The 18,245-nt window shown below is 34.9% G+C and overlaps 2 protein-coding genes across 2 annotated transcripts in view; one reads left to right on the top strand and one right to left on the bottom strand.

Annotated features, from left to right (window-relative positions):
- LOC149804886 (maleylacetoacetate isomerase-like) overlaps positions 1-10,397 on the bottom strand; it is a 47,026-nt gene extending 36,629 nt beyond the window's left edge. Inside the window, exons 1-2 of the mRNA XM_089945578.1 lie at positions 10,329-10,397; positions 956-1,007 (exon numbers count right to left, since the gene is read on the bottom strand). Coding sequence (XP_089801704.1) covers positions 956-1,007; positions 10,329-10,340 — 64 coding nt within the window. The 5' untranslated portion in view covers positions 10,341-10,397. The remainder of the gene's footprint in view (positions 1-955; positions 1,008-10,328) is intronic.
- Positions 10,398-10,786: 389 nt separating this feature from the next.
- The window catches only part of LOC149804885 (protein O-mannosyl-transferase 2-like), an 81,183-nt gene continuing 73,724 nt past the window's right edge, over positions 10,787-18,245 (top strand). The window contains exons 1-3 of the mRNA XM_089945524.1: positions 10,787-11,178; positions 13,637-13,721; positions 15,862-15,966. Coding sequence (XP_089801650.1) covers positions 10,862-11,178; positions 13,637-13,721; positions 15,862-15,966 — 507 coding nt within the window. The 5' untranslated portion in view covers positions 10,787-10,861. The remainder of the gene's footprint in view (positions 11,179-13,636; positions 13,722-15,861; positions 15,967-18,245) is intronic.

Raw genomic sequence — 18,245 nt, 5'->3', positions numbered from 1 at the left:
AAGAATGAGACACCTCATTAACTACAACAGCAAATTTTATAATAAAAGCAAGACTGTTTGTAATGATTTATTTATACTGACAACTGAAGTATTTGGGAACACTTATTTTATTCATTTACTAAGAAAATTAACACCTTGAAATCAGTAACACACATCAAAATATTTGACATACCAACTTTGGCGAATGAGAACACTTATTTTCATCCATTTAATTGTTTGCCAAGCATGAAGTATGTATTGGTCTCCCGTATTTATCATGTAAACAGCAGATCATAAACACCACTTGTGGGTACTACATAACTGGTACATTTATCAGGTTTCGAAACAAAATCCAACTAGTGATTAATCATTTGAGATGAGTGCCTTTTATTTCCAAATGAACACGTCAAAGAAATTTCAAGAGTTATATTATTAACAATTAACATCTACTCACTTTAACATCAATGACATGCATCAAAACAATCTTTGATAAGCTAATTATTAAGTCCTGGAAGTTAGTGAATCCCAGATACATACAAATATTTTGATTAAAAATGTAACTTAAAAGTTAAAATATAAATATTTATCCCTAATCTGTCAAAACTTAAAATAGCAATCTTCATAATACCATGTCTGCATGAGAAAATGTGAGAATGACCTTGTAACTGACTACAAGATGGAAATGACATAAGATAAATGAAAGAAACTTTGGCCAGTTAATATGTAACAGAAGACTGGGTAAGTACCCTTGAAACAAGAGCTTGCCCAAGCCTGAGCTTGTCCCAGGAGTCCGGCAAATGGATTTATAAATCCCTGATACAAAACTATTCCAATCTCAAGTCTTTGTTACAAGTTTGTAATTTTTAAAGCACAGAGAATGACATACACAAAATATTGCAACAGTATCAAACAAAGTTGCCTTTTATTCCTCAAAAAAATGTTTCACAGTGGGAAATTATGCATTGTGGCATCATACCTATCCTGACCCTCCATGAGCATGAACTTCTGAAGTAAGTGTATAAAATTATCTGAAAATAAACAAAGAAAACACAAATTAGAGTATCGTGACAGTTTCTATACATCCTAATCACACACAGATATGTGAACTCACTTTATTAGGAATTAGTGCACAAAGAACTGGACATATTTCAATTAAATCCAACAACCTGTTTGGACACGAGCTAAACGCAAAAATTTCACCCAAGCCAGTAAACTGCAAAATGTAGGTCACAGTGAGATTCTTTAGTTGTATGGGTATGGGACTAACATAGATGCAAAACCTGACATAGTTTGATGAATATAACACTGAATAGATCTTGAGAAATAAACTTTAAAAAAAACTGAACCAAAGTCAATGAATTGCATATATTGGTCATAGTGACCTATATTTGTTATGTGGGTGTAGTACTAATCAAGATTCATCTCCTCACCAAATTTCATAAATCAAGGTATAACAGTATATACACTAGTCTGGTAATGAGCTTAACACAAAATCTTAATGTAAGTCACTCAAGTATAAAATGTAGGTCACATTAGCCTTCCTTTGTGGTGATTGTGTGGTATTAACAGAGATACATACAATCATATATTTTAATGTTTATATTATGAACAAAGCTTGAGATATAAATATAAACTAAAAAATTTAATCCAAGTCATAGAAACATAATACTAAGACATTCTTCATCATCATCATCATCATCATCATCATCATCATCAAACCCTTAACCCAAGAGGTCATTGGGGCACCACAGCTGACTTTACAACCAATTCTTTCCATCATTCCCTGTTCTCTACTGCCCTTGGAAATCTCCAAATTCCATGCCTGTCCACTCCTTAATGTTGTCTTCCCATCTCTTTTTCTGTCTGCCTCTTCTTCTGCACCCTTGCAATGTGCCTTGCAAGATTGTTTTTGCCAATCCAGATAATACTGAGACATGACCGTACCACTTCAGTTTATGCTTTTTACAGTGGTCAAGAGGTCTTCATAGGATCCGTTGGCTCATTGGATCCTGTTGTAGACTTCTTCATTGGCTACATGGTCAATGTATGAGATGCCCAAGATATTGCGGTAGCATATCATTTTGAAGGCTTGAATCCTTTTTTATAGATCAGATGTGAGCATCCATGTTTCACAAGCATACAGAAAGATGGATACGACAATCGAGCACGTTAGCCTTATTTTGGAACCAAAAGCAATGTTGGTATCTTTCGATATTGGTCTCAACCTTGTTATTGCTGCTGTTGTCTGGGCAATCCTGCAAAGTAGTTCTGGTTTGGGGCCCTCATCTGTGATAATTATTCTAAGTACTTGAAGCTTGTGACTCTTTCCAGCTTCTGTCCGCTGACCTTTATTTCTGCACTACTGCCATTGGTGTTATTTGTCATCAGTTTGGTTTTTTTCAGTGCTAATCTCCATACCATATGCAGTGGAGGTTGTGTTGATATGCTCAAACAAGTCAGCCAGTTATTTTTCATCTCCTGCTAAACCATCAATATCATCTGCGAAGCGAAGGTTGGTGAATGTTCTTCCTCCAATGCTGAAAGTGCCCTTGTGGTTGTGCAAGGCATCCTCCATGATCCTTTCCAGGAGAATGTTGAAGAGTATAGGTGACAGTATACATCCCTGTCTGACTCCAATTGTTGTTCAAAACCAATCTCCTCTGCTACCATTGATGAGGACAGCAATGGTGGCTTTGTCATAGAGGTGCTCAACAACCTGCACCAGGTTTGAGCTGATTTTGTACTTCCTATTAGTTGCCAATAAGGCCGCACGCCATATCCTATCAAAGGCCTTTTTGAAATCTATAAAGACATGGTATAGATTTAGCTGATGCTGAAGGCATTTCTCACAAATGAGTCTGAGATTGAAGATTTGCTCTGTGGTGCCCCTTCCTGCTCGAAAGCCTGCCTGCTCATCAGCAACAATTTTCTCTGCTTGAGGCTTTACTCTGTTGAGAATTATCTTCAGCATGACTTTGCTCAGGTGACTGATCAGACTGATGGTTTTGGCATAGCTGTAGGTTTCATATTTTGGGAAGCACAATGACCAAGGATCAAGACCATATGGTGGGCCATTCACCTGTCTGCCATATCTTGTTGCAGATTGTTAAAGACTGTGACTATCTCTTCTTCTCCTGTTTGAATGAGCTCTGCTGGTACGTTGTCAATGAAAGCTGACTTTCCTTTCTTTAGTGACCTAACTGCAATTTCTACTTCTTCACGAAGAATGGGGTTATCATCAATTTCTTCTGCCTGAGGGCAATTTAGTATGGCTGGATCTCCTTGGGTCTTATGATTGTACACTTCTAAGCAGTGTTCTGTCCATCGCTTGAGGATCTCTTGATCTTCTGTGAGGCATTTTCCTTATTTGTCTTGGATGGTGGTAGTTTTCACTTGTTTATGGGTTGTGAGATCTTTCACCAGTTGATTTGCCATTTTGCTATCATTTCTACTTAGACTATCTTCGATTCTGCAGCATTGTCTTTCTATCAAGGATTCCTTTGCCTTTTTCATTCTTTTCCTGATCATGTTGTTTATCTCTCTGTATTTTCCAGCTCCTTCATCTCTTTTTCCCTTTTTCAGTTTTCTTCTTTTGTCGCATAGTTCAAGGACATCTGTTGTGACCCAAGGTTTCTTTGTTTGATGATATTTGCCTATGATCTTGCTAGTTGTGCTAGTCACAGCTGTGTTGAATATGGTTGTTAAGGACTTGAGGTCGGTGTCTTGGCTGTCCAGGGTTATCAAAGGTACAAATTTACCACCAATCATTGCTTTAAAGTTTTCTGAAACTTTTGGATCTTTAAATTTTTTTCAAGGTCAAATTTCATTCTTGGTTGGTTAGGCCTTTTGATCATTTTCAGTGAAGGCAAAACATTGTCATTAATAATCATGGTTACTTCCATTATCTGCTCCTGGAAAACTTCGTGTTCTGGTGATATTCAGTCCTGTGGAGAATTGTTTTATCACCAAGATGTAGTCAATCTGGTTGTGATGTTGTCCATCTGGACTGTGCCATTCTTAGATGACCTATTATCTCATGAAATTTTCTTATATGCAAAACCAAACCCCCCTGATGTTAAACAAAACAGTTCAACATCACCAATCTGCCTTCCTTGGTTGTCAATGTAATATTTTTATTGTTGTTGTTGTTGCAGGGTTTAACGCCAGTTTTCAGCACACGATAGGCTATACATGGCGGCCAGTATTAACGGTGGAGGAAGAACCCGGGAAAACCCTGGAAAGAACCACCTACCCACGAAAAGCTACTGGCAAGCTTTCTCACATACCCACATTAGCCGAATCCAAGACTCGAACCCACGAAGACAGAGGTGAGATGGCAGTGATCCGTAACGGAGAGCAATTTAGACCACTTGGCCACTCGGGGCCCCGGAATATTTTTATATTACAGCCTAACTTCTTCACAAGACTGCCTCATTTGTCATATTCCTGACTGTTTCTTAACATGGGTTTCAGTTCCTTAACCAAACAATTACTGCATCTCATGTGATGGCCTACATATGAGCCCTATTTTGTCTTTGGAAACTCTGATTAATGGAATGTTTTAATATTCACTGCCAAACTTACCTTACTTACTAAATGATACAGTCTAAAATGATCTATATGATCTACCTCATGGTACCGGCCAATGTGGGCATGTGAGAAAGCTTGCCAGTAGCTTCTCGAGGGTCGGTGGTTCTTTCCGGGGATTTCCCGGGTTCTTCCTCCATCATTAATACTGGCTGCCATGTATAGCCTATTGTGTGCTGAAAAATGGCGTTAAACCCTACAACAACAACAACAACAACCTCATGGTACACTTAAAAGTCTTGAGTTAGGTGTAAATAAAAAGACAATCTACTATAGAAATGATCTGAGTATAAAGAAGACATATCCTAACTGGAACAAGTTTTTTAATACTTCATGAAAGCCTCACATGTACATCCATTTCACTTTGGACACTTGTATGACATCAAAGCATTAATGAAACTGATATATACTTGAATTTATAGTGAAGTTTCCACCGAGAATTTATTTCTTGGATTGCATTAATGTGATCCAACAAAAGACTTTTGGTACATCACCACAATACAGGGCACCACAGGCACATCAATACTCTCAGCACCGGATTTAAGTTGGAGTTTATTCAGAATTTTAATCAAGACTTGTCTGTAATTCTAGGATTATTTGGGATTTAATTTGTAATACTGTAAGTTCTTTTTTTTAAAAATACATTTTCACTTGGTATGTTTTGGAAATAAATTATTTGCTGAATTTAACAAAGCTTGTTGCTACACACTCTCTTCTATTATTTATTTTAAGACCACAGACTCAGCTCCCACTTCTCTCTACTCTGTCCAAGATGAGATGTCACTTATCTACAAATTCAGGTCCAGCTTGACCCCTACATCAGAGATAAGAAACCATATGACACATGCAACCTATGATGGAAAACGGCCAACTGTGATCGAATACTGATTAGATATGGTGATCAAGTGATGAAACAATACTGTATGGAGGAGCTGATTGTATATACATACTAGATCATTGGCTCATATATCAACTTATTAAATTTACAAATTGTATGTTAACCGTTGCATCTAAGATAAATATTATTCACACTGTCATGTAGGTAAGGCTTATAAAATTCTGCTTAATTATGGGAGCCCCTGCATAAAACAAACAATCTATGCCACAACTGCATGGTTTTGTCAAATTCATCTTTTCCACAAGAGAATGTGACACTCAGACTTTACACCTCAACATAGCACTCCAAATATCTATATAAGGGTGGGAATGATCAGTGGAAACTCTCACTACTATGTAAATTTACAAGCTTTACTTGCAGTAGAATTTTACTTTAAGTAATCAATACATAAATGAGACCATAAATCAAAACAAAAGTCCCTTATATAATGTTACAAATCAATTGATTGATTGATTGATTGATTGATTGATTGATTACTTGGATTTATGTCGCATGTAACAAATGGGCATGTGTGACAGGTTTATTCCCGCACAGTGGAATGCTAAATGTTCCTGTGGGAAGGAATTAGTACCACATCCCCCAGGCGTTTATGTGCTCAAGGAGCACTGCTAATTTAGCCATCAGGTCGTAGGACTATATGTCCCTAACGACCTGAATAAAGGGCTTTCATGAGTGGAAACGGGCCCAATACACACTCATGTTAACGAAGAGTTGATTTCAGTCCATTACTGTCTGTACTAGGTGTCGACCCAAGCAGTATGTAACACCCGTTGCGACTGGTTACAACGGTGATGTCACATCGGGACACCTAGTTTTAGGTGGATGGAAATTGTTCCACATCTCCGCCATTATACAATGTCCAAGAGAGGCAAATCAGTTGAAAGTTTCATATGGACTATACCCAGTGACCACATGACCAGTCCTGCATGTGTTCAGAATGTTGGTTGTTCAGTGCTATTTTCTTTAGGATGTCATTTTTCATTTGGAAATTATCTGCAAAGAAAGTATGCACAACTTTGACAACTGATAGAATTTGTGAGAGAAATGTATCCTCCAACAATAGCTTTCGGTTTTCTGGTGGACTTTAATACAAGTGTTGAATTTAGTCTCAGTATAAACTGGGTGAAAAGCACACAATTTTCTCAAATACTCTTTTTAGAACTTATAAAGGGTTACAATGGTGGTAAGCAGTAAAAAGAAAACAGTCTAATAAAAATAATCCAGTCTTCACTTCCAGTCTCTCTAAACACACCAAGACACCCCAGTACACCCCAAGACTCTCCAAGAACACACCAATATTACATATACTGGCACCAAAGCTCTCAAAAACGTACTAAGAAGTGGGGAAAAGAAAGCAAACACACATACCGACATTGTTACCATCAGTGATTAATAGTACTGGTTGATGTCTCTATTTCCAAAAACCTACAGAAACTAACTCTTATGAATCAAATATCTTTAATTTTAGAATATTATTAAACAATTTCCTTATTTAATGGCTATGCACCATACTTCTCTCATTCATTTTGTTATAAACTGTTTATATACAAATTTTCATTTTAAATCGTGCATCAACATTTTTGACAGAGACGTTTAGAATACATGACCAAACAGTGTTACAAGCTCCACGTGAATGATTTCCCTTGATTTTAAGTATCCTTGAAGAAAAGTCGCTCTGTAATTCCTTTCGATTTTACATCAATGTCATGCTTGATATATCAGATGTTATTTATCTAAACCATCTGATTATACAGGGCATTTAATGATTGGTACAGTTGACAATAACTCACAAACCACCAAGTTGTTTAATTATCTCTATGAATTACTCTGTCTCGATGTCAAAGCGATTTTTTCTATTTTTTGAGGTCCCTCACTAACTCATACCTCGCTTATAGTGCGGTCTATGCTTGTGGACCCCATTGTGTGTGAGTTATCGAGGAGAGGTGTATATACTTTTATATCTAAAATGTATGAATATACAAGCATCATATATGCTACCTGGTATGTGTGAAGTTCTATGTGACCCACTGTTATGTGTTGGTGTGAGATGCTCCCAATATTTATTTGAATTACTGTGGAATTCCCACCCTGGCTCGTTTTGTAGGAAGTGAAATTAGTGATAGAGAGGTAAAGCTCCGAGCCCCCAGTCAGCAATACCGACAATTAAATTATTAGGAACACAAAGGTGAAATTCAAAGAATAACAATTTAATACAAATTAAACGATATTAATTTCTCAACCAATCTTCTTCCTCTCGACCATGTAACAACCTATTTCATCACGTGATTATAGTGTGAGATGGCTTTCCCATGTACTTGGTTTCTACTCATCTGAGTTTACTCCGCCAATTCCTTTCCTCCTTCCAGCGTTCTCTGTACTCTGATTCTTCCTATCCTCTTCCCCTTTTGTCTCCTTTTCTCCTCCTTCTCTCTCTCTTTCTCCAGCAACTAGGCTTGTTCTCTGCCTACTGCCTTGTTCTATCCTGTCTCTCTGAGACTCGGGACTTGACTACCCAGCAGTTCTGTCCCCAAAAGCTTCCTACGAAAAACACAAGGACATTAGCATGTTTTGTTAGCCATCTCGCCTCACACTACATCAACAATCAATCATCAGATAAAGGCTATCTACATCTTTGGTCACACATTCGTGCACATCGAAAAACCCACACGTTCTTATAGAAACAACGCTGCAATAAGAGCGGTATCCTACTTATCATACAGAAATCACTAAATTGCGTCACATCAATATATATATTCTTAATCTCATTATTCTCAATAATATCACAACAATCCGATGCATTTCTGTATATTACACTCCCACAAGTGTACACAAATATTCAAAAATCCATATTATTTAAATTTACACACTGCAACCATCTCCAAAGTTACAATTTAATTCAACAATTGCAAAATCTAGAATATCACACAAATAAATGCACTAGTTTACCACGAAGTAACTAAATAGCGAATTACAATATTAGTTCTGACGAGCGAGCAATCTACATAATCATAGCTCATTTCTCAAGTACGCATGTAAATTAAACAATACAAAGGTAATTCTACGTACTATCGATTCTAGTAAGTAAATATACATACTGCACGTAATTACAATTACAATGCTGTAACATTCTGACAATCGAGCAAATAACTCACTGACCTTTATGAAGCTTTCTGTCCTTGAATGTACCAAGGTTTCTTTTCCCACCAAATCACGAGTGGCTCCCAGAGTTATTGCTACAACTTGTCAGCACCATGCTTCACAATGACTAATTCGTTCCCAGCCGAAATGACTGTTAAATTCTGGTTCGAATTGATGGCCCCACCCTTCCTCAGTTCTGATTGGATATCAATTCTACCCCAGTCGGTCCAGTTTAACAGATAAGCCTCAGGCCATCTGTCAAAGCAGGGAGATTTACAACAGCATCGAGGGTCCTTTGTTCTAGCACAAAGCTTCCAACGTCTATATGCGAGTTCTGACACCTAATGGAGCGGCTCTTGTACAACACGAATCGCCACGACAGTGCAGGGTTGACATACTCATGGCGCTAACCCATTCCTTTGTTCCTGACTTATGTAATCACGGGCAGGTGAATGTGACAGTATGTTCAATTCAGAAATAGATAACGAAATAAATATTTAAGAGAGGAAGACTGATAGAATAAAAAAGGATAATAAATCATTACACTAACATGTATCGCAAATGTGATGCTGTAATTTCCCGCATCTATTACAAGACAAAGCAAGCTGGCAAGGCCTGACATGATTATGATATTGTATACAAGGATAAAATGCCATTGCCACAATTAACACAGTTCATATTGTACCAAAATATATCTGATCAAAATGTCACAATATAAACTGTAATTACTATAAATTAATCCAAAATTTACAAACATGTTTGGCTCTTTTGTACAAATTTAAAGCATGTGGTGCATTTAATTTTCAAATCTTTTTCTTTTCATTCAAATTAACATGCATTAACTTAATAAAAGTGACTTTAATTATATTGACTGTTTACATCTTTGTTTTAAAATTGCAGACATCAATGAATAACCATGAGATTAGTGGGAATGACCATTATCAGTGTGCTAATTATTGTTTCTAAAACAAAATTTGATATTTTTATGCAAATTTCTAGTGTGCAGTAAATGTGATTTATTTTCATTCAGATTAGCGTGCATTCATTAACTTAATAAACATGACTTTAATTATAATTGTTGACATTTTTTTTGGCGATTTAGAGATGTGTTAGTGTCTTCTTTAATGCATACGTCAATGAATAATGACCTTATTAGTGGAAATTATTATTTTAAATATGCATGAATTGGGGGCGAATTGTCGCTTGACTGGAGTTGAAGTGTCTTGGGGTCGAAATATCTTGGGAATTTTCATGGGGTCAAAATGTCTTGCACCCATGTGGTATTGCTGCTTATTTATAAATGTTGATAAATATTCACGTTACTGCACCCGAAAACTCTTCGTCGAAATGGGAGTTATTTCCCTTGGCAAATCTTTGACCTCGCTACTTTTTCCGTTAAAGAAACAATCGCTAAATATTCACACTTTTTGTTTCTATGTTTGTTTGTGTTGTTCTTGAAATGTATAGTAGGTAATTTATTGAGTCTTGATGTGTTCTTTCAGAATCTTGGGGTGTCCTGGGGTGTTAGTGAGACCCTTTCACTTCTCATGAGATAAATCAAGGGCATATTATTATCTGCAGAAACGAATATCTGCCAAACATGACAACCCAGTCAAATTGTTTAGAAAATTCAACAGAATATCCGTTATATGTTTCCTGACATCACTGCTTCGGACAAATATAAACTATGTGTAGATTTGTTGTAACTTTCTTTCCAAGTACTTACTTTTCCAGCCATCTTATTAATCTAAGTCAAATGGATGCATGAAATAAGCGATTGAATGAAAGAATCAAATTCTGTAACTAAGACAAAGACTCCGAATAATAATATCTACGTGGTTGCAGAAACAACAGAAAGAACAACAAATAAGAAATAAAACAGAACTATATTAGCGTCGACAGAAAGTTTACTACAGTTCCTATGTATAATTAGCCTTAGAAGTAGACATTCGTTCGTTAGCGTTCGAATGATGGTGATCAAATATTGAAAAGTGGGCTTTCAGCCTAAATCATGCATCAATATGTATGCATACTTTGTAGTGATCATACACATGATATTTTACTTGATATTGAAACATTTTTAAACATATTGACTTTTGAATAAACGCGTTGACTAAATTTACAATCTCCCTTGGAACATTAATACGAATCTATCATTTTATGGTTAGCTTTGTATGTCATGTACATTAGGCCTACCTGTTTGGTAGGTGATAAACATCACAATTTTAAGCAAAAACAAAAATTTTAAACACTTTTAAAATGGAAAACAATATTTCGGGAACAACGCCGCAAAAAAGGAAAAATGTACATAAACAAAATGCAGAGATGACTGAAGAGCGAGGATCGCCTGAAAAGTTCATCGATGCCAGTTCTCGCTCACCCATTGACGATGAGACATCTGTACAAGCTGAACATTCCAAAGGAAGAGATAACAAGTCAAAGGATCATTTAAGAACTATTCCAGCACTAGTTAATCCAATCAAGGGAAATGTTCTTTATTATATCTTGCTTTTCACTTTGACAGTCACGTCATTAATTACAAGACTGTATAATATTGAAAATCCTCCCCATGTGTGGTAAGTGACAACTGAAAGAAATAATTTGTATTATTATATAATTCATAATGAGATATCGAAATATATCAGTGGGAGAAAAATTGATACCTTCCACAGTGGTGATATCACTTTTGGAACTTTTTCCCCATTTAGGAAATATATATATATTCGAGTGTATTATTCAAACCTGTCATAATTATGCCTATTTATTTTCTTCTTCTGCTCCTTCATTTCCTCTCTCTCTCTCTCTCCACAGCAGGATGTACAAACCTTAAAATATTCCATCTGTAGACTTACCAGTTTGCATTTACACAATCAGTGTGGTGCCATCTAGAAATGTCTATAAAAAAAAACTAACTCCTTACAGCAAAAGTAGACTGAAAGAACTTTTTTAGTTTTGTACATGAAACTGTTAGTGACTGAACTACATGACCTATAGCTAAGTTATTTGCCACTTGTACAGTATGATATCCTATGGTATACCTTTAAAACTTTTTGACAAGCATTATATATTTTTTTAAAAATACTTTGTGATTAAATACAGTAATAACATTTTTAATGCTTTTGGATGCGTTTGTTTTTGTTGATGTTGTTGTTGTGCATTTAGTGCCATTTTTCAGCAACATGATAGGCTATAAACAGTGGCCAGTTTATTTTGTGGATGGCAAGCTTTCTCACATACCCACATAGCAGAGCCAAAGACTTGAACACACACAGGCAGAGATGAGATGGTAATGATTATTTCAGGTTAGTGCCTTAGACCACTCAAGCACACTGGTGTCAAGAATTGGATGCAGCCTCAGCTACTAAACTGAAAACTTTCCAAAGCCACAAAAATTAATGTTTGAATATAGACAACAAAAACAAAATAAAGAACAAAACTCCTTACAAGTAGACTCATAATTATTAAAATCTTTTGTTTAAAGCTTATGCTCTGAAGTCTGTCAGATGTAATCACTGTGTGATATTTCTAAATATTACCCCTCCCCAACAGTATCAATCCGTGCATGAAATGTGCTTAAAATATCTCTTCATTTTCTTATGAATACAGTCCTAATTTTAACAGAATAGACTATATGAAGCAGTATATGTCAAAGCTAAATTTCTAAAATGTTGCCATCCCAAAATTATTGTAATATTTTCTTTTTATCAATGTAATAATGCTGCTGTTAATTGCATTGACACAATGGAGAAAATCCAAACATATTGATGGCTTTTGCAGTTAAAAAATATATAGTAAAAAGAACATGTTTTTTGAGTAGATATAATATATATAAGAAAATATTTCACTTGTAAAGTGGAAATACAGTTGTATTGTTACAGTTGAAACCACATGTGACAATGCAATGTTTTGACTTCACAAGTGAATATTTTCGTACATGCTTCACCTTTGGAAATACATTGTTTCTACTTCACAAGTGAAATATTTCTATATCTATTAAAAAATGTAGATATCCTGTATACACATTTCATCATAGTGCAGCCTATTGACCCATTATGAATCATTTTTTAAAATCATATTGCAAGCTTAAAGGAAAAGGATCATTGTATACCAAATATATCTTTTCTCCAAGAGAGAATGAAGAAATTCAGTAAAGAAATCTGGAATGCCACAATGCTTTTACTTCACTGCTGCTGATAAAATGTGCTGCCAGAACTAATTCATATAGATTTTGATACAGTTAATTTAATTACATGCTCAAAGCTAAAGAATGATGTCACTGAAATATTTGATTAATAATATACATATTAGCCTTTCCTGACTATTGTTTTTGTTGAGCCCATGTTAGTGGAAAGTTACACAGCACAATCAATGGGTCAAGGTCAGAGTTACAGAAAATGTTTAAGTTTTGATTAAGGTTTTTAAATATTTTTCCTTAGCTCAGTAGAGTCTCATAATTTTTTTACATGAATCACTGTGAAGTTAAGACAATCCATTATGACATGCTTGTTGACCCCTATGACTTTGGAGATAAAGTCATTTATAGAAACCTTTTGATGGATTTACTTGGGATGAATCAATGTGTAGCTAAAACAATTCATTCTCTAACACACATTTTTCACTTTGACCATGAGGTAAAAGTCAGTCGTAACAAATTTGAATCGAGGTTTTTGGTAAAAGTTGTTTAATTTGCTTATGTTTCCAAACCCCTTGATGTGAATGTGAACATCATTCTTCATAAACCTGAAGTGAATTTTGCATATTGACAAGTCCATATGAATCTTTGATTATAAATAAAAGTGGAGTTAATGCTCACTTTTTACAGTATTAACATGCTTAGTGACACATTATATATATATATATATATATATATATATATATATATATATATATGTGTGTGTGTGTGTGTGTGTGTGTGTGTGTGTGTGTGTGTGTGTAACATTTATGTCCCTTGTTTCTCGTATGCATTAAAAATAGACAAAATATTTATGTTCTTTGTTTCTCATATGCAAGCATATCATACCCTTTCCTTTTAAGCTGGGATGAAACTCATTTTGGGAAAATGGGAAGCTGGTACATTAAGAGGACTTTCTTTTTTGATGTGCATCCTCCCTTGGGGAAGGTTTGTAAATACTTGATTTACACATGCAGTTTTCATTTTCAGTGTATAATTTGCATTTGTTGTATATTTACATTTCACATCACAGGGCATGACATTAATATTATTTTGTTACTGATCCACATGATCACCAAAATAACTTATCTTCAGATCCTGCCTAAATTTTACCCAATAATTACATCCACAGCTTGACGTGTGGAAGCCTTTGTTTTCATCTAGAAGCAAATTTTGTGCAGGGTTTGCTTTCTTTAGTGGGAGCATTACAAGTTTCTAATGATATATTACAAAACATTGATCAGTTAATAATATCAACATTTTAAGAAATCAATACCAATTAAATAACTTGTGAAGTGAGATTCATGTTTCACTTTCAACATTTAATTTGGTTTCAGTGTAATCATCATAAATAATATGTCCTCGACTTGGATTTAAGTGTGAAAAATGTACATCGTCCATCACAGCAATCCATGCTGTCATTTCTTTGAGAACCTGATTAAGTGTCAGCTATGTTTTGATCTACAACTTGCAAAAATGTTGCATTTTTACAATCAATTAATAGTAGACCTGGTATATATTGTATCATTATGTCTTTTGTATCAATGGGGTTAGAATTAAAAAGTCCTACATGCATAAGAGCTAACGGTCATTGTCATTTGCCATTTAAATTGATCATTTAAACACTGTTGTAGTAACATAGTTAAAGTACAGCTGTATTTAACATTAATCAGTGTTTTATCCTATTCACAAATGTGGTCATGGATAGAAAGACAACGAAGCAAAAAAGGACATACTGAGTACTTGAAAAACTTAGTTTCCCAGATACGATTCATTATAGGGAAAAAAGTTTGAAAGTTTGTACTGAAATTAACATTCTTGAATTGTCACATGGAGATTTTCTTGATTACCTGCACTGTGATCACAGCATCAGTATTTTACTAAAAGAACAAAAATATCAGATTTTGATGTTGTTTATTAAAATAAAGGTCAATGGGTTTTTTCTTCAAAAGTATCAGATTTTGTTCTGCATTAGCAGTATAATGTATCCACAATCACACAATGTTTTCACACCTTCACATTTGATGTGTGTTGAAACCCCTTGGTATAATGATTTTAATGATCTTTCCGAGATTGGTTATCTTAGAAAGAAATGTAACTTATACAGAAAAACAAACAGCTTCATTGGAGAAAGCTGTTTATTGACAATTATTCTTAACATGATTATAAAACAAGTATTCAACCATTTAACCCATCTATCTCTTCTCTCACTCTCTTGTCACTGTCAAAGCCCTTCCTTTAATTTTTTCAAGAGTCCATTGGTAACTCACACCCTCATTTATGCTGTGTGCTGTTTTTGGATCCTGTTTAGTGCAAGTTACTGAGAGAGAGGTGTACCTTGCAAGTATAGGGTCTTGGCTGGCACTCAGTTAATACAATAAACATGCCAATTAACAATGTAGGGAATGCCATCCCCTCTTATATTACATTCAACACAAAACCACTTGTTAGCTTGAGATAGTGACCAGCAGAAGTGTGTTACTGATCCAATGTATTGTGAGAGCTGGGGTTTTAGTGATCAATTCACAAATTGACTGATTTCAGATTAGGAGATAAGTGTTAATTTTGACTGTAAAAATGAAAATAATCATTGAATTACTTAAGGTTGGAGGGACTTTCATTTTTCTTGATTCGTTGTATGCCTTGTGGCCCATTGAGTGTTTGAACAACAGTTCACAGTTTCAGAGGTTCCAGGAAACAGTTCATTATGCATGTATTGCTATATCATTTATCCCATGATAATACCAATAAATTTGTTGGAAAGCATGAGGTAGTGTTATTATCAAAGATATCCTTTAGTATGTAATTAACTTTTTTGGACTTATCAACAGACATGGGCTTAACTGGTAAATATGGGTATTAACAGTGATAAAATTGTAGTTTTATTAAAATATTCCACATTTTTAATAGATTTGGTATATTTTCTAGGTAAAACATTTACAGTTAGATCATTCACAATACATGTACATGCACACATCTTCTGAATCCTAAATGTTGCACTGAACTTGAATAAAATTGTTGTTGCGTTACTTGTTTGTTCAGTTTCATGAAGTTTACAGTATTTATTCAACAGAATACCTAATTTCAGATGCTGATAGGTCTTGCTGGGTATTTGACTGGTTATGATGGTGAGTTTCCATTCAGTAAGCCTGGTGATGAATATGGGGAAACTCGATATGTTGGAATGCGTGTGGTAAGTGCAATAATTGACTTATGATAATAACTCTGTTGTATAACCAACTATAAATCTTGTACAGTAGCTATTAGCATATAAAAAGGTGTTTTATATAACTCTGAGGTCTTCATTCAATTAGAATAGCAGTGGGCAGTGTTTATAATAACAATCTTACTGCATTGGTTGCCACTTCATATTGCTAGTTTGTAAAAGCTAACAGCTGATAGAGCTAGCTTAATGTGAGCCAAGTTAACTCTGTGTCTACATTTTGACCTCACAGGGAACTGAGACTTGTAAACAGGAAGGGAGAACCCGAATATGTGATTAATTTAGCATGAATGTCATTCTCCTGATATTTATTTAGATCCTCTTACTCAGTGTTGACATATATTTTTTTCTAAAGGCAAATAACATTTATTTGTTGATCTATAAGGAATATATTATAAAATTTATCAGAAACTAAATATTGTGAGAATTAGATGTAAGCAGTTGTCCACCATATTTAAAATTCCTATAGGAGGACTGGACATTTTGTTAAACCTAGTTGCTGTCCCTTCTGTATGCAGCCATATTCCAAGCTAAATTAGTATTATTGTAATGCTAATAAGCCCTACCTTACTACATAATTAAGCGTGCAAGTAAACTTAACCAAATCAACTGATTTACACCCAACACTTAATCCATGTATGAAGGTTCTGCTCCATGAAAATTTTGATCTTTCTATAAAACATGTGTTGTGTGATGCAAAAGTTAGGTCATAGTTATTTTACACCATTGGTCATAGACCTGAAGAATTTATGAGTTGGCATTTTGACTCCATCCATCTATCTATTAGAAAAAGTTTGTTATCACTGTTGCTTCCAAATACTTGGAAGATTGCTATGAAACTTTATGCACACATTCATCCTAAGGTCTAGTTGGTGCCACTTGAACATCAAATACGTCAACCATGGCACTAAGCTTGAAAATCTTGTTTTTACTACTCGTTCTAGATGGATCATCATTTTGCAGTGTGGTTTTCACTAAAGTATTCTTATGATGTTTCATTGAATCATAAATGAAACTAATGCTAATCTTACATCCTATTTGGCCCGTATAGTGGCCATCTTGAAAACCTTAATCACTGCTTCTCATGAATGGAAAGTTATACTGACATGGTGTGTTGACCAGAAGAAGTGTCTGGCTGCTCATAATGTAGCTGATTATGATCACCATGGTTGCCAGCTTGAAAATCTAGTTAACACTACTCATCCTGAATCGATGTCAACATCAACATGTAGCTTTCACCAAAAGACTTTTTGTTATATCTAGTTGGCCCTAAATATAAATGGTGCTACACGTACATCACACATGACTGTCACACTGGCCATCTTGACAGTAAATTTCCATTAATCCTCCAGAGGAGATGGTCATACAGACACAAGATTTCACCAAAAGACTTATAATGATGTCTAGTTGGTCCTACATGAAAATGGTGTTGATCTTAAATACAATATGGCTGCCACAGTGGTCAGTTTGAAAATCTTGTTATCACTTAATAATTTCAGGGATAGTTTTAACACTAAGCAGCTAAATAGAAGAAATTGGCCTATCTTGGATTCTTGGAAATTCTTTTTAGCCAGTATAGCATCTTTCCCTTTGAGGGACTCCTGTAAAGTAAAGAGTTTTTATTGTCAAATGAGTCTGCTTAGTAACTAAGTAAGAGAAAAAGGCAAAAATTAACAAGTTTAGTAAAATTCAGCAAATAATTTGTTTCCTTGAATTCAAAGTGAAAATTTGAAAAAGAATTTACAGTATTGTTAATTAGATCTCAATTAGTCCTAAATGTTCTGTCTTAAGTCCAAAATAGAGTGTTCCAAGTGAATTCTAGTGGTGTTCTGTGTGAATTCCAGTCTTGGATGTGCTGATGTATGATAGTGTGGAATATGTTGATGTGCTTACATTCTTGATGTATCCAAAAGATATAATCCAAAATGTCAGTAATTAAATTCACAATAATTCCAAAATAGTGATTTAGTCCTTAAGTCGATGAGCACTTTGTAATTCAAGCGAATAATTGAAATAACAATTTCAGATGTTAAGATAGGAATGAATAAATTTTGGTGTAAGTAGCCTTAATATAGAAACCTCAGACACAATAAGAGGACCAGGATGATGGTCAAAAGTAATTTTCAGAACATTTTAAGTTGTAAGAAAGGTCAGGTCTTTGACCAAACTTTTATTAAAGAAAATGACAAATATCAGGTAGGCCAGAAATTTCCATTGGGAAAACCAATATCCTGAACTCAGATCCAAGA

This window comes from Sinohyriopsis cumingii, chromosome 2, assembly GCF_028554795.1.
Source record: "Sinohyriopsis cumingii isolate HCF-2022 chromosome 2, ASM2855479v2, whole genome shotgun sequence".
NCBI lineage: Eukaryota > Metazoa > Mollusca > Bivalvia > Unionida > Unionidae > Sinohyriopsis > Sinohyriopsis cumingii.
This window is presented reverse-complemented; position numbering and strand designations above follow the sequence as displayed.